This window comes from Oncorhynchus kisutch, linkage group LG6, assembly GCF_002021735.2.
Source record: "Oncorhynchus kisutch isolate 150728-3 linkage group LG6, Okis_V2, whole genome shotgun sequence".
NCBI lineage: Eukaryota > Metazoa > Chordata > Actinopteri > Salmoniformes > Salmonidae > Oncorhynchus > Oncorhynchus kisutch.
In genome coordinates, this window is record NC_034179.2 from 38848891 (window position 1) to 38876237 (window position 27347).

At 42.5% G+C, this 27347-nt stretch overlaps 1 protein-coding gene across 8 annotated transcripts in view; it reads left to right on the plus strand.

Moving 5' to 3' along the window:
- LOC109892820 (transcriptional regulator Erg) overlaps nucleotides 1–27347 on the plus strand; it is an 87795-nt gene that overhangs the window by 41701 nt on the left and 18747 nt on the right. For 4 of the 8 annotated variants that reach the window (XM_031826708.1, XM_031826709.1, XM_020485617.2 and 1 more), the window contains exon 3: nucleotides 16403–16620. In XM_031826708.1, the coding sequence (XP_031682568.1) occupies nucleotides 16403–16620 (218 nt within the window). Of the gene's footprint in view, nucleotides 1–5057; nucleotides 5411–16402; nucleotides 16621–27347 lie in introns of those variants that run through there. The other 4 variants (XM_031826711.1, XM_031826713.1, XM_020485618.2 and 1 more) reach the window with 3 other exon arrangements.

The window sequence follows — 27347 nt, forward strand, 5'->3', positions numbered from 1 at the left end:
ATAATCTAAGAGAGATAAACAAATGATTGGAGATTTACACAAAGAAGAAGGAAAACATGGTGAATTAGGGGGTAAAGAAGAAAAAAAGAAAATTCTAGTGAAGTGAATAATCAAAATAAGAGGCTGATAACCACACAGACAGTGTGGTGAAGAAGACGCAACAGTACCTCTTCAACCTCAGGAGGCTGAAGAAATTTGGCCCTAAAACCCTCACAACCTTTACAGATGCACAATTGAGAGCATCCTGTCGGGCTGTATCACCGTCTGGTATGGCAACTGCACCGCCCGCAACCGCAGGGCTCTCCAGAGGGTGGTGCGGTCTGCCCAACTCATCACTGGCAAACTACCTGCCCTCCAGGACACGTACAGCACCCGATGTCACAGGAAGGCCAAAAAGATCATCAAGGACATCAACCATCCGGCCTGTTCACCCCACTATCATCCAGAAGGTGAGGTCAGTACAGATGCATCAAAGCTGGGACCTAGAGACTGAAAAACAGCCATCAGGCCATCAGGCCATCAGACTGTTAATTAGCCATCACTAGCCGTCTTCCACCAGGTTACGTAACCCTGCACCTTAGAGGCTGCTGCCCTATATACATAGACTTGGAATCACTGGCCACTTTAATAATGGAACACTAGTCACTTTAATAATGCTTAAATAATGTTTACATACTGCTTTACTCATCTCATATGCACATACTGTATTCTATTCTACTGTACTTTAGTCAATTGCACTCCGACATTGCCCATCTAATATTTATAAATTTCTTAATTCCATTATCTTACTTTTAGATTAGTGTGTATTGTTGTGAACTGTTAGATACTACTGCACTGTTGGAGCTAGGAACACAAGCATTTCGCTACATCCGCAATAACATCTGCTAAATAAGTGTATGTGACCAATACAATTTGATCTGATTTGATATGCAGAGAAGGCAGGCTAACATGATATAACCGACCCAGAATTATAATACTCGTCATGAACTGTAATCTAACCTACAAATCTTTTATGCACGATATGCCACTTTGGAGCCTTATTAACGTTAACAAAAGGTCATAAACATGCTTATAAAGCTTCAGAATGGGTGTACTACTACTCACTCTGTAAGTCTCCATAAATGTCTGTGGCAGCCGGGCATATAGTGTATGTCGGATGGCAGAGGGATGCTGGTTTCCTGCTCTCTCTCTTGTGACCACCCTGCCTCCCCACAGGGCTACCACAGGCAGACCACCAGCACACAGACTGGGATCTGTTCAACCCTCTGCTCTCAGACGGTAATGGAGGAGCTCTAGCCGTCAGCCAACTGTTAATGGAGTTTATGAGCCCTGTGCCACAGGAGGCACACATACCTGGTCATTAGGCTGAACATAGAGAGCAACTTTTGGTTGTTTACAATAGTTTACGTCAGAGGGTGTTCGATGGAGAACCTCTGTTGAGGCCCTTTACTCCACTAGGAGCTGAACACGAACAAGCCATGTAGACAGCGCAGAGTGTGAGTCATTCATTGATGGAGGGAGAGGGAGAGAAAGGTAGATTGATCGTTAGAGCCTGAACTTGGTCTGCTATGTCAATATTTTTCATTCAGTTAACACTTTTGCCTCACCTATTTACATGGAGGACTTTTCAGAGTCACGTACCATTGAGGCACATCTTAGGAACACTTCCACTTTTACCTGCAGTAGGTTATCTGCCAATGCCCTGCCCTTGTACTGGGATTAACAGACAATTCCCATTAGCATTAGCCGTGTGCCCAAGTGCTCCACAATCCACACATACTGTACCCAGCATGTGACCAAGCCCTTCACACTCTTCCTCTATTGTTCAGGTCCAAACACACTAGCCCATACAACCAGACATTCACTTGTGACACCAAGCATTTTGTCCAAGAGCAACAATATGGCTTTTTACGCACACAAGTCTATAGTGGAGCTTCCTCCTCTTCTGGAGCCCCTGAAGTGGAGGATGTGCTGCGTGGAGTAGGGCTGCTTCGCGTTCATCGTCGAATGAATAAGCGGTACACCGGGGCTTGTACTCTGGAGATGGTGGATGGTCCGTCATGTCTGGGGCGGTGTGTCACAGCATCACAGACTGAGCTTGTTGTCATTGCAGGCAATCCCAATGCTGTGCATTACAGGGAAGACATCCTCCTCCCTCATGTGGTACCCTTCCTGCATGCTCATCCTGACATGACCCTCCAGCATGACAATGCCACCAACCACACTGCTCATTCTGTGTGTGATTTCCTGCAAGACAGGAATGTCAGTGTTCTGCCATGGCCAGCGAAGAGCCCTGATCTCAATCCCTTTGAGCACTGGGACCTGTAGTATCGGAGGGTGAGTGCTAGGGCCATTCCCCCCAGAAATGTCCGGGAACTTGCAGGTGCTTTGGTGGAAGAGTGGGGTTACATCTCACAGCAAGAACTGGTCAATCTGGTGCAGTCCATGAGGAGGAGATGCACTGCAGTACTTAACGCAGCTGGTGGCCACACCAGATACTGACTGTTACTTCTGATTTTGTCCCCACCCCCCTTTGTTCAGGGATATTCACATATTTCAATTTCTGTTAGTGACATGTCTATGGAACTTGTTCAGTTTATGTCTCAGTTGTTGAATCTTGTTATGTTTATACAAATATTTACACATGTTAAGTTTGCTGAAAATAAACGCAGTTGACAGTGAGAGGACATTCTTTTTTTTGCTGAGTTTATATATATATTTTTTTTTTCAAGATTTTGGAAATTCTCCCACGATCCCATTTTCATATCAGGCGACCCCACATGGGAAGAACAGACGCACACACCAAGCTTCCATTTCCCAGGGGAATTATGGCTGATTTAAGATACATTTGGGCACTTAATAGGCACTAACAACAGTATTTGAGATGGGAAAAATATATTTTTAATGAAGTTGAACATGTGTTCTTTATGACAGAATGTTAAAATTAGATGAAATCAAACGTTTTGTGTGTGTGTGTGTGTGTGTGTGTGTGTGTGTGTGTGTGTGTGTGTGTGTGTTTGTGTGTTTGTGTGTTGGCAGTGTTGGGCGGCCCAGGTTTAGTGAGAGAGGGGAACAGGGGTTATATCCTACAGACTTCCTGCAGAAGGCCATTAAACCAGTCAGACAACAGGAGAGATTGAGGGAGAGAGAGAGAAGCAGAAACTTTTTGATAACTAGCACATTTTCTGATCTTTTGTTGGATTTTTCTCTTCCTGCTCTTCTTTGATGTAATGTCATCTTGTGATCATCTGTTGAAAGACAATGCTAAATATTTGTAACATTTCAAAGTCTTACAAAATGCACACCCATCAATAATACTTCAAATCACAAGTTAAAAATGCTATCATGTGTTTGTTGGTTTTGGTACAAAATAATGCATGTAATGTATTTTGCCCCCTCCCAAACTCAATTTGTTGCAAAAACAACAGACTTGTATTCAATAGCAGACAGTGGTCACATATCAGGTGTTAAATTACTAAATTCCTTTCAAAATTGAGAAAACACTGTTCTTGTCACAGCCACTTCCTCTCTTTGTAACTGATATGATGCAAAACCACAGTCGGTTTACAATGCAATCTGAACTCTTGTCATGCTGTCTCGGACCACAGAACCACTGCAGTCAGTAGAATGGAGTCCTACTGAGAGTAGGGCTTGCAGGTTTGAACCGTGGTTCTACCGCACACCTGAGAGTGGTCTCAGGTCAGAGATCACAGTGCAGCTGGGTATGCCCCCGCCTGTTTGTTTGTGTGTGCGTGAAATCTTTTGACAGAGGTCGGCAGCAGGATGTCAGGCTGCGCTCTGGTTTCCTCTCCTTTACTTGCTCCTTGACTCCACCTCCTTATCAGGGCTGCTCAGCTTTGCTGCTTTCTCAATTCTAGTCTTCAGACCCAACCAGACCCTCCTGAAGAAATGAGGGGCTGAGCCGCTCACATCCCTTTTTCTATTCAATTACCATTAAAGGTGAAATATCAAATAATTTCTGTGTTACAATTAAGAACCTTACTGTGACTGTTTTCAATTAAAATTGTCAAAAATAAACATATAGCTTCTTAGCAAAGATCCATTTCTCAAGCAAGAATTTTGCTAGGACTTTCTGGGAGTGGGGAAAAACTGGAAACTAGCTGTTATTGGCAGAAAGGTTTATAACTCTGTTTTGCATCGATCTCTGATGTCCCCAGTTAGGCCAAAACTCCATCCCATCAAAACAGGTATTTTTCAAACAGCTCCTACACTGAAAGGGCATTATCATCATTTTCATAATTTCACAGTATTATTCCAACCTCATAGTGTGGAAATATATATAAAACATAAGAACATCATGTTTTTGACTGTACGGGGCCTTTAATTGCACAAACCTTTTTTTTACTCAAACATATTGCTATTGTTTATTATCTGTCATTTATTCTTAGTTACCTTGTACCCCTGCACATCGACTTGGTACTGGTACCCCATGTATATCGGTACGTATTGAGTATTTATTATTACTTTTATTATTATGTGTTTTACTTTTCTATTATTTCACTATTTTCTTTCTCTCTGCATTGTTGGGAAGGGCCCGTATGTAATAATTTCGCTGTTGTCTACACCTGTTGTTTACGAAGCATGTGACAAATAACATTTGATTTGATTCGATTTGAATTCATTGTGAGGATGTTCAGTTGTTCTGTTTATTATGTAGGTAGTGTACTAAATTGAGGCATAAATGTGACCTGTCATGCTACTCAATTGAGTTTATTTAAGTAGATAATATAAAGTATATAAAAACCTGATAAAGTATATAAAAACCTGCTAAAAAAATAAAGTGTGTAGTAATGTTGAAATGTCCCTTGTTCAAAAGTGGTGAAATGAGCTTCTCGAAAGTGTTGAGTGCTCTGTGTCAAGGTTAGTGATGTCCTCACTGTAGCTATCCTCAACTGTTAGGCCTCTAGAGAGGCCCATGGCAGGCAAGCGTGTCAAGTATGGACCGTAGGATCAGACATCTGCATCCTGTCATGGGTTTATGTCTGTCTGAGACACACACAGACACACACTTCGCACCTGCCTGTGTCAGTAGAGACCCCCTCAGATCAGCCTTCTTGGCTAGTTCCACCCTACAACCTTACCCCTCCTAACTAAAAAATAAAACTTCTAACACACATCATCAAGAATAACAACTTTTTTTTAACACTTCTTATCTCCTCACTCCCAAATATCCTGTTTCTTCGAGTTGCGGTGGCCAGAACCAATAGAAACCTCTTCCTGCTATTGGCTGACTTCACTTCCCAACGTTAGCACAATCTCATCCGCTCCAAACGGCGCTTAGTGGAACCTCAACTAGCTTGCTGTCCAGAAAAAAATTATATTCAAATTTACATCATTGTGTTTTACCAGGATTGAAAGGTCCTGAACAAATATGGCCAGCACCATCAAGGTAAATCCATTTTAGAACGTTTTCGCAAACTTTGGGGATTTTATTGGTCCTTTTCTGTAATGCTTGGGCATTGTCTTTAGTTTGTGTGGCACTGTACAGAAATACTTACCAAACAGGCAGGGGTAACACCCTTCTGCCATAGTGGTACGACAAGATTTCTTTGCAAATGTCCTTTTTCCTATTCGGCTGGCCTGCACGGATTAAAAAAATCTTTGGGGTAATGACAAAATCTGCGATTTCATTCTTTCGGATGCTAAAGTGATTTGAGCTGGCTTGTCTTTTAAACAAATGAAGCAGATTATACATTTTTAGCCATTATTATTTGGAGGGACACCACTATTTAAGTTAAAATATTTTTGCTGTGATATTTTTACCAAAGAAAATCAAATAATTTGTATTGTTCTCTATTTTGTTTCAGGGAAGTCATGCAGTTTGATATGTTCTATGTTTTCTGAGATTTGCAAATTTTCATACAAATATTTTCAAAATCTGTAGTATTTGTAAAAAGAACCATCTAAGAAAATTATGCTTTAACTGAAAAATGTAATCCTGTTCTGAAGAAACTGAAAATTATTGGAGGTTTACATTTTTTGAAGACTTTGTCATGCTATTGTTGCATTAATGCCAAAATCTAAATGAATTGCAAATAGTTGTAAATACTGCAGTAGTAAATAGTTAATACTTTGATATGGCTATCCTAGTCTATCAAGTAACTAGCTTTGTTTAGTTACTGTAAGAAGACCTATAAGACAATGGACAGAGGAGGAAAGCAGCAATTGGTGTTTCACCCACATACTGAACAAACTGACTAGGGAGTCTAAGTCACCTGGAAACCTAATTAAACACGCATCTAAGCTTTCCACTCTCTAGTGCATCTGCCAGTGTCAGCACAAATATGTTTACAACCTGATCCTAAACACAGTGTGAACAATAAAACCAAAGCAGGGAAGCAATAATTACATAATCAGCTGTCTTGCTGGCATTGGATGTAAACAGTTGCAGTTTGGGAGTAGAATCCAAATGTTTGGAGAGGGAGCATGTTCCTTTGTGACCTGTTATATTGTGGCACTGGTCTGCGGTTCAGTTGAGGTCCCAGGGAGAAAGGAGTGTGACTGGTGTTTATAAACTCCTTCTTGGTGCTTTGGCTGGCTTTGTGTGGAACTGATTTAGAAGTGTTAAACCATTGTTGAAACAGTTCTAAAGCAGGCTGCTTTGTCGTCGACCTCCCCCTGTTAACTTTGGCAGGGTTCATTCCAGTTATCAACGCTTCTTCTGGTTTGTAACTGATGGAGATACATCATATTTTATGGATTGCAATAAAAAAGATTCCAATCAAATCAAATTGTATTTGTCAGATGTGCCGAATACAACAGGTGTTGTACACCTTACAGTTTACTTAAAGGCCCTTAACCAACCATGCAGTTTAACGATAAATAAGTGTTAAAAAAATGAAAGTAGAAACTAGAAAAATAACAAATAATTAAAGAGCAACAATAAAATAACAGCAACGAGGCTATATACAGGGTTACCGGTACAGAGTCAATGTGTGGGGGCACAGGTTAGTCAAGGTAATTCATGTAATATGTACATGTAGGTAAAGTGACTATGCATAGATAATAAACAGAAAGGAGCAGCAGTGTTAAAAATGGTGGTGGGGGGTGGGGGGATCAATGTAAATAGTCCAGGTAGATATTTGATTAGTTGTTCAGGAGTCTTATGGCTTGGGGATAGAAGCTGTTAAGAAGCCTTTTGGACCTAGACTTGGCGCTCCGGTACCGTTTGCCGTGCGGTAGCAGAGAGAACAGTCTATGACTAGGGTGGCTGGAGTCTTTGGCAATTTTTAGGGCCTTCCTCTGACACCGCCTGGTTTAGAGGTCCTGGATGGCAGGAAGCTTGGTCCCAGTGAATGTACTGGTCCGTACGCACTACCCTCTGTAGTGCCTTGCGGTCGGAGGTCAAGCAGTTGCCATACCAGGCAGTGATGCAACCAATGGTGCAGCTGTAGAACTTTTTGAGGATCTGAGGACCCATGACAAATCGTTTCAGTCTCCTTAGGCGGAATAGGCATTGTCATGCCCTCTTCACGACTGTCTTGGTGTGTTTGGACAATGATAGTTTGTTGATGATGTGGACACCAAGGAACTTGAAGCTCTCAACCTGCTCCACTGCACCCCAGTCGATGAGAATGGGGGCGTGCTCGGCCCTCCTTTTCCTGTAGTCCACGATCATCTCCTTTGTCTTGATCACGTTGAGGGAGAGGTTGTTATCCTGGAACCACACTGCCAGGTCTCTGACCTCCTCCCTATAGGCTGTCTCATCGTTGTCGGTGATCAGGCTGTTGTGATCAGACTGTTGTGTCGTCTGCAACGTTAATGATGGTGTTGGAGTCGTGCTTGGCCATGCAGTCATGGGTGAACAGGGAGTACCAGTGAGGACTGAGCGTGCACCCCTGAGGGGCCCCCGTGTTGAGGATGATTATTATTTTTTTTACTTTAGTTGGTAAATATTTTCTTAACTCTTCTTGAACTACACTGTTGGTTAAGGGCTTGTAAGTAAGCATTTCACGGTAAGGTCTACACTTGTTGTATTCGGCGCATGTGACAAATGAAGTTTGATTTGATTTTGATCACCTCACTTAAGTTGTGCTGCAGGAGTGCTCCCAGTTTGCTCGTTGTGTTTCTTTGTAAACAAACACACATGACTGGCTTGAACAGCTGTTTTGGGAAACTAGTACCGGCAAGCTTCATAGTTATCTAGTTATCTAACAGGCAAAATAATGAACGCGATCTGCTTGATCTATTATCTAGTGCACAACTTAACTGCAGATATTTATTTAAAAAGTATAAAAGATAGATATAAAAAGATATAGATATAAATATTAATATATATATATAAATATATATATATATATATATATAGATATATATAATATAGTATAATATATATATATATATATATATATAGATATAAAGATATAAGATATAAGATATAAAAAGATATAAATATATATATAATAATTTTAAAAAACGTATTGACACTATTGGAAAATCATACCTAGGGTATTTCGAAATACCCCAGGATACGGTATGTACAGTATATATAGCATATACGGTATACCACCCAACCTTCGTGGACAGTCTATAGTCTTAAACAGTGTTTTTTCTGAGGCCAGTGAGTTGGGACTTCTAGTATGTATGTAGTACACAGCTAGTAAGAAATGTTCACAGAACATAATGGAACATTTTTGGAGGGACATTTTTTTAATCATTCAGATAACAGTTTAACGCAGTTTAATGAACATTTCTGATTGGTTCAGGATACGATCGTATCCCGAACCAATCAGAAATGTTCATTAACTTTGCATGGTTGTTATTGTTTGAAAAGAAAAGAAAAGAAAAATGGTTAAAAAAAAATGTGTCAGTCCATAGCCACTTCTTTAGTCCTAAACGTACAAAAATAAATAAGAGCTAACTTCATACATTGTACAAGATTCATTGAGTCAATCACATCAGGATATCAGGACACAAACAAAACAGCTTATCATGCCCGCCTGCGGACAGAACTGAGACAAACAATGCAGATGACTTGTATGTGTGTGTGTAATGCACATACCAGAGGGGAATACAGGAAGTTGTGGCTAACCAATCTCTGTAGCACTGTGGCTTTGTGTCTGAGGCCGTGGCCAAACTTTGTCACTGACCTATGAAAATAAATGCACCCATAATTTTTCAAACTGCAGCTTTCCAAGCTTATTGTGGGCCACAGCCAAGTTTCACACTGTATTATAGTTTCACACATCACAAGTAGCCTGTACCACACGCAACAGCTCCGTCTCTTTCTCCATAACATGTGTTACTGCCAAATCAAGACCTCTGAAAATGATTCATCATAGGACATCAACGATGCAACAACATTCATTCTGTTCTGAAACAAAACGCTCTTTCCAGCAGTAATGTACAGACCATACTGCTTTTCTATGCTAAGGAAATGGCTTTTGTGGAAATGTAACACAGGAGATCTTCCTGTTTTAAGAAGAATGGATCTTGTGTTTTGGACTAGTAAGGTTTGTCTCTGTCAAGTTATAGTAGGGTTCATGTACAGTCAATGAACTAAGCAGACCAGACACAGCTGCTAAGGCACTGGTGCCTATGGGAGAGTCACCTTGTTAATTAGACCGGAACTGACATTTATTTTCAATGGTAAGCAGCCTGATTGGGACATCTTCATTCATCCACCATTTATGGTGGAATCAGGGTGAGGGCTGCTAAAACAACATCCAGAATGGGTGCCCCCCAGTGGTGTAGTGGTGCCTGGAGATGTGGGTGTACTCTATTTTTTTTAAGGGCCCACCCGGCAAAGGAAAGGAGCCCTTTAAAAAAATTATATGAGAAACAGTGACATACACTCTGAATTACATAAAATGATCATTCCCGTATTGGTCTTTCATAGTCAAGCCAACCCAAGCTGTACTGTGCAAGTAGGCTAATAGTATGCCTACTATTGAAAGAGATAAATGAAGCTGTCAACAGAGTCAGAAATTCATAGGTTTGGCCTCAAAGTCACACTTTTTTTTATAGAAAAACAACAACATTTGATCTTCTAAGTCCATAACAATATGCAGAAATCGTGCTGCCATTTCCTGGGTGCTAAGATTCTAATAGTTCTCATAATTTCAGTTTATGTGAGAAAACAAGCAAGTATAGTGTAGAGCTTTGATCCCCAAACTTTTTATAGTCCCGTACCCCTTCAAACACTCAACCTCCAGCTGCGTACCAGGGTCAGCGCACTCTCAAATGTTGTTTTCTACCATTATTGTAAGCCTGCCACACACACTACAATACATTTATTAAACATAAGAATGATTGTGAGTTTTTGTCACAACCCGGCTCGTGGGAAGTGACAAAGAGCTCTTATAGGACCCGGGCACAAATAATAATATAATAAAATCAATCATTTTGCTCTTTATTTAATCATCTTACATATAAAACCTTATTTGTTCATTGAAAATTGTGAATTACTCACCACGGGTTAATGAGAAGGTCTGTCCACACACAGGTCTGTGCCTGTATTTAGTTTTCATGCTAGTGAGGGCAGAGAATCCACTCTCACATAGGTACGTGGTTGCAAAGGGCATCACTATTGAAACAGTTTTAACAAAGTTAACCATTTTCACTCTAGTGTCCAAAACGTTTATCAAGCTGTCAGGCATTCCCTTGGCAGCAAGAGCCTCTCGGTGGATGCTGCAGTGTACCCAAGTGGCGTTGGGAGCAACTGCTTGCACACACATTACCACTCCACTATGTCTCCCTGTCATGGCTTTTGCGCCATCAGTCCAGATACCAACAAATCTTGAACACCAAAGTCAATTTGATGTCACAAAGCTGTCTAGTACTTTAAAAATATCCTCTCCTGTTGTCCTGGTTTCCAGTGGTTTGCAGAATTAACCCCCAATAAACGTAACAGACATATACCAGGAGCTGTGCAAGGCCCACCACGTCTGTTGACTCATCCAGCTGTAAAACATATAATTCACTGTCTTGTATGCAAAGCAATAATTGTTTCAAAACATCTCCTGGTATGTCACTGATGCATCATGAAACAGTGTTGTTTGATGAAGGAATTGTCTGTATAGTTTCCCCCAGCATTGTTGCATCCTTATCCGCGGCAGCAGGAAGAATGAAGTCCTCCACAATAGTATGGTGCTTGACTGTCCTAGCCACTCAGTAGCTCACCATATAAGACACTTCTAGCCCCTTCTTATTAAAGGTATCTGTTGCTTTTATACATGTCTTACTACTCAAAAGTCGTCTTAATTCTCGCTCAAAAACTCCTAGGGCTTATTTTTCAAATTGGCATGTTTTGTTTCTAAATGTCGGTTTCATCAAGTTGTGAGATAGTACTTTATCACATATAACACACTGTGGCTGAGGAAAGGCACTACTCCCAATATAAGTGAACCCCAAATCAATGTAGTTCTCATCATATTTGCGCCTCTTCTAGAGTCCAAAATCCCTGTCTGTTGTTCAGTGCTTTCCCGGGTAAGGGGGCAGTAGCTCTTCGGCTGCATCAGATTCACAACTGTCATTGTCCATGCTAGCCGTGCTAACAACAAATGCAAAATTACTGATGCTAGCATTGGATTTGCTCATGGAAGCAGAACAACTTGTGTCGTCGACAGGTGCACTACTGCTGGTAGTGGTAGCAGTACTACCTGTAGAACTGGTATGTGTCTCTATGGACACAGGCCTTACTTTTTTTAACCATTTATCAATTTTCGAGCAAACGGAATGAGCAGCAGCTACGTTTGGCTACATACGGACCCTTAGTGGAATTCCTGCGAGAAAGTAACGGTTAATGTAATTGGATGCTAATTATTTGACTAGGCTACCTGCATTTGACATTGTGTTGTTACTTGATTGACGCAAATAATCATGATATCATTCTGCCAGGTATGCATTTTTTATTAATTTTTTATTGAACCTTTATTTATCCAGGGAGATTTGAGATTTGAAATCTCTTTTTCAAGAGCGTCCTGGCCAAGATAGGCAGCACCAAGTCATTACACAATTACAGACAGACAACATGAACAACTACAGGAAATCTAGTAAAAAACCATAGACTTCACAAGAGAGTATCAAAATCATGAAACAGCTAATTAAAAGCATAGGCTATTTTGAAGCTAGTTAACTTTTAAGTTAGGTTTTTGGGAAAGCCTTTCCATCTAACAGAATATGGTTAGGCTAGGGCTGTGGCGGTCACGAAATTTCGTCAGGTGGTTATTTTCAAGCAAATAACTGTCGGTCTCACGGTAATTGACCGTTTATTAACATAAACACATTTAGCATCTCCTAGCTTCCACACATAGTCTACAAGTCACTGATGCAGACCTTTGGAACGTCTACATTTTGAAAAGTCTAATAAATCCATGTAATATAGCCTACATCTTCACAATAAATACATTATTGATTTTAGACAGGTCTAAATAAACATGATGTAAAGAAAACGTAGTCTATTTCAGAAGAACAGAATGACATATTCTTTATGGTAGGTCCTTATATGGCTATGCCAAATGGCTGTGGGCTACACTAGCGCATTTAGCAGACCAGATTTCCTTTAGGATTCTGTGGCATTAATTTATATTATTTTATAATATGAAGAAAAAAATATATTAATATTATGACAGTTGAGAAATAAATATAGCAGGCCTAGCCTATAGAAAGCTGATGGGATCAATAGAGGCCATCACTCTGTTTTTCGATTTTCAAACACATTTGCATTGATGTCAGAGTGATTAGAGGGACAGTAGAGTGCTGAGTACCAGGCAGTTAGCAAGTTTGGTAGGCTACTAATGACTATCAGCAGCATCAGAGAAGCCTAATTACCTTGACTAAATGGTCACGTTGAATTTGACTGCCTTCATGACTTGTGACCACCGTGTGGCGGTAATACGGTCACCGCAACAGCCCTAGGTTAGGCCTATCATTAGCATCATTATTTTGGAACATTTGTGTGTAGGCCTACTGCCGGGTGCACATTTATTTGAAATAATAGTTCAAATGTTAGGCTAAATATTGTAATCTATACAGCGTATACCTCCACTACACTATTTTGATATGCAACGTGGGGATTAGGAAGTGGGTACACCCAATGCCCACTGAAAACTAAGCGGGTATACGGCATATACCCTCCACTACATCACTGATGCGCCCGATGGCAGGAGGGGGAAGTGTGAGGCCTTAACCTGCACTACTGACGTTACGGCAAGGTTGACTGCCCAATGTCCTGCTGTGTTAAAATGGTAGGAGGTACTCCCTCCCCTTTTCTCTCTATTTCTCCCTCTCTTCATCCGCCCATCATCTCCATTAGTGTTTCAAGTCTTTCAGCCACAATCAAAATGCCGATGGACGAGCACTTCCTCTTGTGCACTCCCCACCTCCTGATACCCCTCTTGCACTATCAGGAACTTTCAATGCAGGAAATGCTGGGAGAAGGGGAGCTTCCTGTGAGCAGCCACACCACACCATATCTTATTGGGAAGGCTTCCTGGGACATTCTGCATGAATGAGTCCAATTGCCTCATTGAGAGGGACTACATGACTTGAGGGACTAAAGCACTGTGGCTATGTCTCTGTATGTTACTTTATATGGTCAGAATTACCCAGGAGACACTGGAGCTAAAGGGACAGGTTTTGGAAGGAATGTTTTATGACAAAATGGCCACCAAAAAGTACTGTAAACCAGCTCAGGCTAACATTATTTTGACTGTTACTAAATGTGATTTGCACAGCATTATATGAAGTGAAATTAACAGTGTACTACACCAATTTTCCACTTATAAAGCTTAATATTTATGGAGGATAATCTACTATAAATGCCTTGGAGGGGCTCAAGTTCTGATTTGAACCAGCTGCCCTCTGGTCACCAGCTCATTTCCCTACCCAGAAGGCCATGTTGCTGCCCATTTGAGTGTCAGCCCGTGGAACTCCACTACATGCTACCATAGAGGACCTCCCTGAATGTATACATTATATAAATTATTTTCTGGTGGATTCAGTGTTCAGTTGGAACACTGGGCTTAGAGCAGCCTGTTTCTTCCCTGGCTAATTCGGGGTTCATTTTCTTTGGCCCGGGACAGTAAGGTTGTGAAACAATCTCTCACTTTCCTCAGAAGAGGGATAATGGGCCATAGAGGAATGCACTGTACTGAGTTTTGGGCAAGACAGACTCTTGTGCTGTTGTGCTCTCCACTAGTTTAGTTTTCTCACATATTCCTGTTGTCTTGATGACGGCCAAATATTTTCCAATAACTACTTTCCAGTGTTTTCCATAACTTGTTTCCCAGACACAATGTAAACTGACTGCATTAAAATGCCACTAATTGGTTTTATTCCACACGTTCATCAAAAATCCCAGCTGTGATTGATGACGGATCTCTCAGTTAGCCTGTCAGTTGGTTGGTTTTTGGTTGGTTCCTTGCTTTATAGTCTTACATAGGATAATGGCTGAACATACTGTAAGCTGTGAGTGGATTTGGTTTTGTTCTGTTTGTGTTGGATGAACAAAAGCTGTGTGTGTGTGTGCCCCTTGTTCATGCTGGCTGGGGTCACCTCGTGTATATCATGCTCTGCTGTCCTCTATCTCTAACCACTGGACCTTCTTTCTCTGTTTTTCTTTCTCTCTTTCTATGTTCCTATCCCTTTCCATCTCTCTCTCTCTCTCTCTCTCTGCCCCCCTCTCTCCTTCCTCTCTCAGGTGAGGGTCAATGTGCCTGGCCTGCTCTGCTCTGTAATGTGGTTTGCAGCTGACATATCAGGGAAGACCAGTCCCCACTAGAATAATCTGTTTTCCGAGAAGGCTTCCTTTTCCTCCTAACTGATTTGAGGCCAGGTTCTAGACCTGTCACCAGATCAGGGCGGGTCACTTACTCCGAGATGTTCAAGGGGCACTTCTTCCGCAATAGAGAGAGAGGAAGGGCAGGTTAAGGAGGGCTAAGGAGCACAGAGGAAGGAACTAAGGAAACGGTGGGACTCTGGTATTTGTAACCAAAATACAGTGTTTTGGCAAAAGGAATTTAACAACAATACTGGGAAAATTAGAGACAGGTTGCCACGTCATGGCATTTGTGGGAAAAGGTGCATGCTTGTGTTAGTCATAGGTGTTTAATGGACTTGGTAACTGTGGGGTCCCATTGATTTGTTATGGACGGGAAGAAACAGGAAGAACTTTGAAATATAAACAGTAGACAAATCAACATTTATGATAGATAGATAGAACGTGCATTTAATCTTTGAATGTGGAAAAAAATCCTAAAGGTTTACTGTGCACTGTAAACATAGTTGTTATATTCTAGGCAGGCCTTTTCCAATGGTTTGTGTTTTGGACTGTATGTGATTCAATCTTTCTTGGAGCAAGATGCGTCCAAGGACGTATGGGGACATGAGTGAGGCCTTGACACCATTGTGATTTCAGGGAGGATACCCAGTGATGAGATAACCACATATTAGCAGGACTGTGGTCTCCTAGCATCACAACAAACTCCTGACATGCTTTCGCTGTCTCTGTCAGTCTGTAGAAACATGGAGCGGTATACTGAAACTCCTCTGCAGTTGTACCAGTCAAAGTGTATGAGATGAATACAGAATATCCTCTCTATGTCCTTACCAAACCCAATAGCCTAAAAAATACCTGGGCACAAAACCTGATTCTCTCTCAATCTGTGTCAGTGCATTACCACACTATCCTGCTTTGCCTTGAGTTATTTTCATAGCTAAATCGGGGGAGAGTCTTTGGAGATTCGGAACATTTATGATAGCTTGAAAAGTTTAATTAAATTCATACTGAATTCAATGCCATTGGTGCAGACTACTTAATGGGAAGTCAGAAGTGTAAACCCCCTAAAGCAGTCATTGGGTGACAGTGGCCAGCAGGGGCACCTCAAAAGAAAGAACAGGAAGTTACCTTGGAAGAAGCCAGACTCTTAAGGAGGCCTATCCACATCTGGTTGGCTCTGGTGAATGTTACCTCAGCTTTGTGATGCCAAGATGTAGCTATTGTCCTATGAGGAAGACAAAAGGTAATGCTCTAATTCAACCCAGGTAGATGTGAGTGAAACTAGAACACTTTTACTGACCATGGTAATCTCTCCATAATTAGGGGGCCTAGTTTTCAGGTGCACTTTCCAGGGGTCATACTGTCTGCCATTTTACCAACAAAACAATGAGCGCACAAGGAGGTATTCATCAGACTGCAATCTACTATCATATCCACCACATTATGTGTGTAGAGCTTACTGTTTAAATCACAGACTGGTCACACATTACCTGTAATGTTTGCAGAGCCCCTAGGATCCCAAATCAATCAATTGTACTTGGTTAATGGCAAAATCCACACTTAATGAATCTGAACCAGTTGATTGTATAGCAAGTTAATGAAGCTTTGATTGTAATGGAGATCTAAGAGGGATGTGTCTGTGTTTTTTCTTTCTGCGTACAGGAAGCGTTGTCAGTGGTGAGTGAGGACCAGTCGCTGTTTGAGTGTGCCTACGGAACTCCCCACCACGCCAAGGCGGAGATGACGGCAGCGTCGGCCAGCGAGTACGGCCAGACGGCCAAGATGAGCCCCAGGGTGCACCAGCAGGACTGGCTGTCCCAGCCACCCGCCCGCGTCACCATCAAGATGGAGTGCAACAGTGGACAGGTCAATGTCAAAAGGTACAGCAGTCCACCATTAACATTAACTACTTCTACATTGACTTTCATGTTGGTTTAATGCGAAACTAATAGTTTCTTTGGATAGATATTTCAAATTGTATTAAAATGTAATTTGTTTGAAACCTAACTACTTACTTATGAGTCTGTTTGGTCAAGTCATTGAAGAAAGTGTTTTTTCAGTAAAATATCAGGAGTGCTGAGCAACTGCAGAAATATCTGCTCAGTGAGCCAATACAAAAGGACCTGCTTTACATGACAGATCCATTAGCCGTTACTGTTTTGGCTTAGCACAGAGAATTTTTGGCCAACCTTAACTTGGAAATACTGTCTTCAATCTTGATTCGGCCAAACAAAATGTCCGTGTCCAGTTGCAGGTGGTTCTTTTGAATTAAATAAATGCTCCGTATTAAAATAAATAAATACAATTTACCATGAAGTAATACAACAATGTATACACTACCATCTTGTCTATTTCGTCTCTCATTGATTGAGACAGGTGGGTCTGCCCCAAAGTCATGTCATTATGGCACTCACCTGTCTCGATCAGTGATAGATTTTACATTGACAAGATGGCGGTAAACACATTGTTGGATTACTTCATGGAGCAAGAAATGTATTCATTTCATGAATGGATCTGTACAAAAGGCCGGCCGACTCAATCCGATTGGCCTGTAACCCTGTCAATCACCCTTCACACCTCTGTTCATCCAACCAATCAGGGTGCTTGGATGCACTCCAGGGCTCCGCTCCGCACATCTCAAATTAGAGTCAGCCTCAGTCAGTAAACAGTCAGCTCCCCCAGTGCTACACACCACACCTCCTGCCCTAGCTCCTGGCCCTGTGTCTTCCGTCTCGCTAGGCTCAGACTTATCTGCTTCTCTAGGTGTGCAGTCCTTTTCCCTAGCGAGTTCACAGCCTCCAGCCTCAGCCGGCAACCAGTCGCCTATACTAGAGCTAGGCTAGAAGTACTCTGCTCAGGAAAGGTTTGCATTCCTTCACTGCTGTAGGTGAGCCACCGCCTCTAGCTATGGCCAGCCTCCTGCACTGCTGACTTAGAGGGTCCATGGGGCGGCCCAGAACTGTTTCTGAGCACCTCCCTCACGGGGCGGCCCCTAAGCCCTTACGTGTACCTTTGCCGGCACCCCACATGGTCCTCTAAAGTGACAGTATCAATCAGCTGCCCTTCTAGTTCAGCCAGATGCTCACTTATCTGGTCCAGTCACTGCTCTGCCCCTCTGCCCCGCCTGTCCTTCAGGATAGGACTACGCCCTTTCAGGACTAAGCCCCCCACTGAGGTCTTTTAAGTTTTGTGGATTTCCAAAGAAATCCAAGGGAGGCTGTACAAAAGGCCAGCCCCCTCCATCTGATTGGCCTGCAGCCCTGTCAATACCCTTCACACTTCTGTTCATCCAGCCAATCAGAGTGCTTGGACGCATTCCGGCTTCGCCCGCACACCTCAAGTTAGAGCATGTTCACCTGCCATCTCGAAAAGAGCAAGTATTGTGTAATGATAGACTCCAGCATGCTGTTTTCCTATCTTGAAGTTTTGTGCATCCATCGAACATCTAAGTGTTGTGAAATATGTATAGGTGTGTGTAATGTCTGACTGTTGCAGGACTAGGCCTATTTGCTAGGTTTCGGTTGTATGAGAGTGAAGTTTGTTAAGGTTATCTTGTAGCTAATGCTAGTGCTATTGTTATTCATTAATGTCTTTGTATTGCCATATTATAAGTAGGCAATTGCATTTCTACCTATTGAGTGTTGCTAAAGACCTTTATATTATAAGTGTTTATCACATGCTACCACAGTGATTTATTTAGCATTATTTGCTACTGTTATCAAAAGGAACTTTCCATCCTGCTCTCGCGCGCCAGCACATGCACAGTAACTAATTGCCTTATATAAGATCTGTAGCCAGGCCATAGAGCGAACCATGCTTTAATGGCCTTAGGTCTTCCATTTCTCTCTTTCTGTCACATGGTTATTTCTTATGATGTGTAAATATGTGACTCACCACTTGGATTTGGTCTTATGTAGCAACATTTGAAATGGTGGTTTTTATATTGGATAAAAGTGGAGACTCAGAGCTACAAAATGGTATTTCATACACTGCATTCGAGGAACAATGGGAAAGTAATTCTGCTTTGAAAGTTGATCAACTTTTGGTATATGTTTTGGTATCTAGTGAATAGCTTTTTTTTGTCTACACCCATTCAGCATCGTTCACACCCTCTTAATCTTTTGCCCCGCCCATCTTGTTTTGCTCTCGGAGCGCACACTTGACCTTCTGGCCGTTGATTTTTTTATCTATGTATAACATGAAACAGCCTAACCAGCTCAGCTGGCAACAATTTCAATATGCTTTTTTGCTGACGTTTACTGACACCGGCCATATTCAATGGGTGTTGTACACACGTCACGTAACGTTAGCTAACGAGCCAGCCAGCCTGGTAAGGTTAGCTAGATAAACAACAATGAACACAGTGTCAACAATGCCACAGTGCTGGGAGCTAACCTACTAGGTTCAATGTTAGCGAGCTAACATTAGGCTCTAACTAGAAAAGCAAACGGCTCTGGGATACAAATAATAACATCAGCTAGGGAGCCAGCCAGCTAACATTCGCTAGCTAGCTAACAGTACACTTTAGCTTGAAATGAAACCACTTTCTGTCAGAATTAGAAACGTGTAATGTCTGAAAATGTAGCTAGCTAACATTAGACCATCTTACATCATCATGCATGATGGACACATCTCCCTGTCAGGAATGCCATACCACGTTTTTTATATTTTTTATTTTACCTTTATTTAACCTTTATTTAACTAGGCAAGTCAGTTAAGAACAAATTCTTATTTTCAATGATGGCCTAGGAACAGTTAACTGCCTGTTCAGGGGCAGAACGACAGATTTGTATCATGTCAGCTCGGGGGTTTGAATTTGCAACCTTCCGGTTACTAGTCCAATGCTCTAACCACTAGGCTACCCGGTTGCCCTTAGTTTGAAGATGTAATCTGGAGACAGGTGTTTTCTCCATCTCTTTAGCTATCATACTCTAATTCCACTGATTTCAAAACTTGATCCTCCAGAAAGTGAAGGGCAACACTTATGCAGCTCCACTACACAATACATTTTTTGTAAACTGCGTTCGGCAGGATTACCAACACGGACTGACTAGCTCAAATAAACAGAAGCCTACTATATGGCAGACCAATCCGAAATCATCTCTCGGCATGTCCAGCCCCCTCATTATTGGGAAAGTTGCTGTCTTTTTCTGTTGCTTAACCAACAATGAACAAGGCTCGTAATTTAACAATTTTATTCATATTTACAGATGGCATACACATTTGTTATTAAGTCACATGAAAATTCATATGTTCGAGAATGCATTTATGCCAAAAACTGCATTTTGATAAAATAATATTTTTTTTACGTTCAAACGGCTCTCCTGTGAAGTCGTGACTTGTGACATATGCCTAGTTTCCTGAATCGGGTCACATATCCATGTATTGCATGCTATATTACAGCAGTCATTTGTAGGTATAATATAATGCATTATGTTTATACATCTCCTTGACTTGCATGTAGACTTTGTATAGTATTACAATGGTGTAGGCCCATATTATTGTGTATTTCTCTGCATGGATCCTAATGATAGTTTACTCCGCCTTTTGTAGAACCACATCTATTTAAAAGCCTTCAATGGAAGCAGCTGTGTCAGCATGTGTGTGTGTGTGTGGTAGTGACAATTAAGACAGTAATGGGCCTCAACATGGTGTTCTAACCGGACAACACTGGAGTGAGCAGAAGTTAATAGCAGGCCGACCACTCAGATGAGCTCCAGCTAGCTGTTTTTTCATGGTACTAGGTCTCACCGGAAACTGTTTTTTTTCAGGAGCATTTTCTCAATTCAAAACAAACCACCTGCAACTGGACATGGACATTTTAGAAGACACATGTTTTGCCAAATCAAGAATAAAGATAGTATCCAAGTTAATGTTGGTGAAAAATTCTCTGTGCTACGCCAAACAGTACCTATCCTGTAACTGCTAATGGAGCATCACATTAGCTTGTTACAATCTGCTAACTAAGATCCCACTTACATGCAAATTCTATATCATTTAGTTTGAAGGATGGCTTGTCTAAGGTTCTACCCTAACATATACTTATCTGTCTGGACAGTGTAATCCAACTGAGCTACATGATACCATAGGATATGTCTGGCCCATATCCTGTGTGCTCTGGAGAGTGCTAGCATTACAAGGGGTGTAGTAACAAAGAACCACCTCTTCCTAAGGGTCACAGTGCTACACCCTAGGGTCCACTGTGCACTGTGCTGCAGCCGCACTGCCTGTGGCCATGATTTCCTGTCTATTGTCTGCATTTCTATGAATGTTCTTTAAACAGGCGGGTCGCTGCGGCCTGAAATCGAAACTCACAGTGTAAATATTTTGAATTACAGGGGCAGAAAATGTAATGCGGTGGTGTAGAGTTAGTTAAAGGAAAGTCTGTTGTTTAAACCCAAAGCCGCCCTTCAATAGTAAAGAGTCTTGCTTGGCCTACACAGTGACAGTCAGCGGCCGAACTACTTGCCAAACAGACGAGGAACTTGAATGACGTTTTCAGAGGAGGGAAGGAAGCAGAGGGAAAAATACAAAATGCAGAGCCTTCTGAGTCCCAATCCAAGACAGAGTTGCTGCTGTTTGAATCCCAAACTCAAAACAGCTGTACCCCTCCAAAAAAAGTGTCGCCAGTAATATTTATAATGTATCACACACGCAAGAACCCCCCCTCCATCCATTCAGCCCTCCCATCCCTACACAGCCATCCCCAATCCTTGGAGCAGGAATCTCCACAGACACCCCGGCAGAGTGCCTTATTTATCTGGCGGTGAGACACGGGAAAGATTGTTCCAATTAATGACGAGTCGGGGATCAGAAGTAGATTTACAGCAGAGATCAACACTTAGACAGCACTGCTTCTCCTGCACACACCACCATCCTCCCCTGTATTCACCAGGTTACTAGAAGGAGGCCTACTGCAACGCCAAATAAAGATACAGCATGTGTGTGTTTGGAGGGAGGAACACTGCAGGTGTTTGCACGCCGGGAGCTGTGTGTGTGTGTGCTCGCATGCGTGCGTGGTGCATGTGTGTGTACACCCGTATGTCTGTGTGAAGGTGTGCGTGTGTGTGTGTGCATCTGGGGACCCAAAGCTCAACCCGGAGTGTTCCAAAGCATCCCAGGAGTTTGGTCCAGTTTCTAGAGTGGATCATTTTAAAGATCCCGTTACATGCAATGGCAGTGGGGTTCTTCGGCATGAGTTATGGCTTTGAAATGGGAGGTGTAAGGGTACAGCTGGGTGACAGATAGCCTCAGCGATGGAAATTATTGCGGGGAATGTTGATGTGGGGGCTAGTGGGGGTCCTGAGACAACCCTCATTATCTGGATTTAATGGGTGTGTGGACCACCACTCCCATGACCCCCTCCATTGCTCCCCCACTCCAGTACCCTCAGTGAGCAGCAGCAGGGTTTATGGGAAGTGAAGTGGGCCCAGGAGCCCAACCTCTTGGCAGATTAATTAGCCGACCCAAACCTGTAGAAGAATGAACAATGTTAGATTCAAGACAGGGCCGATGGGACGCCTGCACTCTTCTACACTAGGTTTGCCTTAGACTGTTTGTTCTTTTTCTTTGTCTCTCTTGCTCTCTCTCACACACTCTATCTAGCTCACCCTCTTTCTTATCTCTCTCTTTGTCTCTCTCTCTATAAAGTGATAAAGAGGGTTAAATGTGTTTTAGCATGTGTCTGGGCCCTGTGGACAGTAGTTTAAAGTCGCCTCTGATGATGACTCATATTGGGTGGGAGGCAATAGAGAAAGTGTGCTGCCTACACACTATAGTATACTATGGTATAAATACTGTAATATTCACAGTAGTGTTTTTGCGGACTAAAATCTGAAAAACACTACTGTGAAAACTGTAGTATTTACTGTAGTATACTGTAGTATTTACAGTTAACTATAGTATAAATACTGTAGTAAAGCCTCCCGGGTGGCGCAGTGGTTAAGGGCGCTGTACTGCAGCGCCAGCTGTGCCATCAGAGACTCTGATGACCCAGGCTCTGTCGTAACCGGCCACGACCGGAAGGTCCGTGGGGCTTGGCCGGTAGGGATGTCCTTGTCTCATCGCGCACCAACGACTACTGTGCGCGCTAACCAAGGTTGCCTGGTGCATGGTGTTTCAACCGTGCATGAATTTCAACCTTCGTCTCTCCCGAGCCTGTACGGTAGTTGTAGCGATGAGACAAGATAGTAGCTGCTAAAAAACAGATGGATACCACGAAATTGGGGAGAAAAAGTGGTAAAAAAAATAAAAATAAAAATACTGTACTCAAATAAAATGGTAGTCAAATAAAATAAAACTTTATTTGTCACATGCGCCGAATACAACAAGTGTAGACCTTAACGTGAAATGCTTACTTACAAGCCCTTAACCAGCAGTGCAGTTCAAGAAGAGTTAAGGAAATATTTACCAAATAAACTAAAGTAAAAAATAATAAAAAGTATCACAAAAACATAACAGTAACGAGGCCATATACAGGGTTATATTTTTATTTTTATTTATATATATTTTTATGGTACCGAGTCAGTGTGGGGGTACAGGTTAGAGGTAATTGGTACAAGTAGGTAGGTAAGTATGCATAGATAATAAACAGCAAGTAGCAGCAGTGTACAAAACAAATGGGGGGTCAATATAATAGTCCGGTGGCCATTTGATTAATTGTTCAGCAGTCTTATGGCTTTTGGTCCTAGACTTGGCGCTCCGGTACCGCTTGCCGTGAGGTAGCAAAGAAAACAGTCTATGACTTGGGTGACTGGAGTCTCTGACAATTTTATGGGCTTTCCTCTGACACCACCTATTATATTGGATTGCAGGAAGCTTGTCCCCAGTGATGTACTGGGCCGTACGCACTACCCTCTGTAGCGCCTTATGGTCAGATGCCGAGCAGTTGCCATGCCAGCTGGTGATGCAACCGGTCAGGATGCTCTCGATGGTGCAGCTATATAACTTTTTGAGGATCTGGGGACCCATGCCAAATCTTTTCAGTCTCCTGAGGAGGAAAATGTTTTGTCATGCCCTCTTCATGACTGTCTTGGTGTGTTCGGACCATGATAGATGATTGGTGATGTGGACACCAAGAAACTTGAAACTCTCGACCCGCTCCACTACAGCCCCGTTGATGTTAATGGGGGCCTGTTCGGCCCGCCTTTTCCTGTAGTCCACGATCAGCTCCTTTGTCTTGCTCACATTGAGGGAGAGGTTGTTGTCCTGGCACCACACTGCCAGTTCTCTGACCTCCTCCCTATAGGGTGTCTCATCGTTGTCGGTGATCAGGCCTACCACTGTTGTGTCGTCGGCAAACTTAATGATGGTGTTGGAGTCGTGTTTGGCCATGCAGTCGTGGGTGAACAGGGAGTACAGGAGGGGACTAAGTACACACCCCTGAGGGGCCCCAGTGTTGAGGATCAGCGTGGCATATGTGTTGCTGCCTCTCATTACCGCCTGGGAGCAGCCCGTCAGGAAGTCTAGAATCCAGTTGCAGAGGGAGGTGTTTAGTCCTAGGGTCCTTAGCTTAGTGATGAGCTTCGTGGGCTCTATGGTGTTGAACACTGAGCTGTAGTCAATGAACAGCATGTTCCTTTTGTCCAGGTGGGAAAGGGCAGTGTGGAGTGCGATTGAGATTGCGTCATCTGTGGATCTGTTGGGGCGGTATGCAAATTGGAGTGGGTCTAGAGTATGATGTTGATGTGAGCCATGGCTAGCCTTTCAAAGCACTTAATGACTACCGACATGAGTGCTACGGGGCGGTAATCATTTAGGCAGGTTACCTTCTCTTCCTTGGGCACAGGGACTATGGTGGTCTGCTTGAAATATGTAGGTATTACAGACTCAGTCAGGGAGAGGTTGAAAATGTCAGTGAAGACACTTGCCAGTTGCTCCGTGTGCACGTCCTGGTCATCCATCTGGCCCTGCGGCTTTGTGAAGGTTGACCTCTTTAAAGGTCTTGCTCACATCGGCTATCGAGAGCATTATCACACAGTCATCCAGAACAGCTGGTGCTCTTGTGCATGCTTCAGTGTTACTTGCGTCGCTCCACTGGGCAGCTCGCGTCTGGGTTTCCTTTTGTAGTCCATAATAGTTTTCAAACCATGGCACTTCTGACGAGCATCAAAGCCGGTGTAGTAAGATTAAATCCTGTATTGACGCTTTGCTTGTTTGATGGTTCGTCTGTGGGTATAGCGGGATATCTTATTGGCGTCTGGATTAGTGTCCCGCTCCTTGAAAGCTGCAGCTCGAGCCTTTAGCTCGATGTGGATGTTGCCTGTAATCCAAGGCTTCTGGTTGGGATATGTAGGTACGGTCGCTGTGGGGACGAAGTCATCGATGAAGCCGATGACTGAGGTGGTATACTCCTCATTGCCATTGGATGAATCCCGGGGACATATTCCAGTCTGGGCTAGCAAATCAGTCCTGTAGCGTAGCATCCGTGTCATCTGACCACTTCCGTATTGAACAAGTCACTGGTACTTCCTGCTTTAGTTTTTACTTGTATGCAGGAATCAGGAGAATAGAATTATGGTCAGATTTCAAACAAAATAAAATAAAATAAAATTGTATTTGTCACATACACATGGTTAGCAGATGTTAATGCGAGTCTAGCGAAATGCTTCTGCTTCTAGTTCCGACAATGCAGTAATAACCAACGAGTAATCTAACCTAACAATTCCACAACTACTACCTCATACACACAAGTGTAAAGGGATAAAGAATATGTACATAAAGATATATGAATGAGTGATGGTACAGAACGGCATAGGCAAGATGCAGTAGATGGTATAGAGTACAGTATATACATATGAGATGAGTAATGTAGGGTATGTAAACATTATATTAAGTGGCATTGTTTAAAGTGGCTAGTGATACATTTTTACATCAATTTCCATTATTAAAGTGGCTGGAGTTGAGTCTGTAGTTTGGCAGCAGCCACTCAATGTTAGTGGTGGCTGTTTAACAGTCTGATGGCCTTGAGATAGAAGCTGTTTTTCAGTCTCTCGGTCCCTGCTTTGATGCACCTGTACTGACCTCGCCTTCTGGATGATAGCGGAGTGAACAGGCAGTGGCTCGGGTGGTTGTTGTCCTTGATGATCTTTATGGTCTTCCTGTGACATCGGGTGGTGTAAGTGTCCTGGAGGGCAGGTCGTTTGGAGGGCGGGGAGAGCTTTGTATGCATCTGTGTGTGGAGTAAAGGTGGTCTAGAGTTGTTTTCCCCTCTGGTTGCACATGTGACATGCTGGTAAAGATTTGGTAAAACTGATTTAAGTGTGCCTGCATTACAGGCCACTAGGAGCGCCACTTCTGGGTGAGCATTTTCTTTTTTGCTTATGGCCTTATAGAGTTGGTTGAGTGAGGTCTTAGTGCCAGTATCGGTCTGTGGTGATAAATAGATGGCTACGAATAATATAGATGAGAACTCTCTTGGTAGATAGTGTGGTCTACAGTTTATCATAAGGTACTCTACCTCAGGCAAACAATACCTTGAGACTTCTTTAATATTAGACATCGTGCACCAGCTCATATTGACACAAAGACACACACCCCCACCCCTTTTCTTACCAGACATAGCTTTTCTGTTCTGCCGGGGGCATTGAAAATCCCTCCAGCTCTATATTGTCCGTGTCGTCGTGCAGCCACGACTCAGTGAAACATAAGAAACATAAGATATTACAGTTCTTAATGTCCCGTTGGTAGGATAATCGTAATTGTAGGTCATCAATTTTATCTTCCAATGATTGCATGGGGCGGCAGGGTAGCCTAGTGGTTAGAGCGTTGGACTAGTAACCGAAAGGTTGCAAGTTCGAATCCCTGAGCTGACAAGGTACAAATCTGTCGTTCTGCCCCTGAACAGGCAGTTAACCCACTGTTCCTAGGCCGTCATTGAAAATAAGAATTTGTTCTTAACTGACTTGCCTAGTAAAATAAAAATGTTATTTTTTATATATAAAAATGATGGCAATGGGGGTTTACTCGCTCGCGTACAGATTCTCAAAAGGCAGCCCGATCTGTGTCCTGTTTTTCTTCACGCAAATGATGGGGATCTGGGCCTTTTCCCGGGAGAGCAGTATATCTTTCTCTTCGGAATCGTTAAAGCAAAAACCTTCTTCCAGTTTGTGGTGAGTAATCACAGTTCTGATGTCCAGAAGTTACTTTCGGTCATAGGAGACGGTAGCAGCAACATTATGTACAAAATAAGTAAAAAAACAAGTTACAAACACTGCAAAAAAAAAGAATTGCACAATTGGTTACGGGCACGTAAAATGTCTGCCATCCTCTTTAGCGCCATTTTAATACTATAGTAATTCATTTAGTGTTTTTTTTTCAGATTGTATTATACTGTAGTATTTACTGGTGGGTTTTGAGAACATTATTTGTCGTATTTACTATAGTCTTTTTGTTTTATTATCTTTTACATGGCATTGGAGGCTTCTCCTTGAGGAACGCTACTGGAGAAATATTAAAAGAGCAAATTTTCCATAACCTGTAGGTAGGTAGGTAGGTAGGACTGGGGTCTGAACGGATAGTTCAGAACACAATGTGTGGTCTAAACTTGGCATGTAAGTTTCTTACTTATGGGTGGCAAAAATGTTGGGATATGGCGAGGGGAATGGGC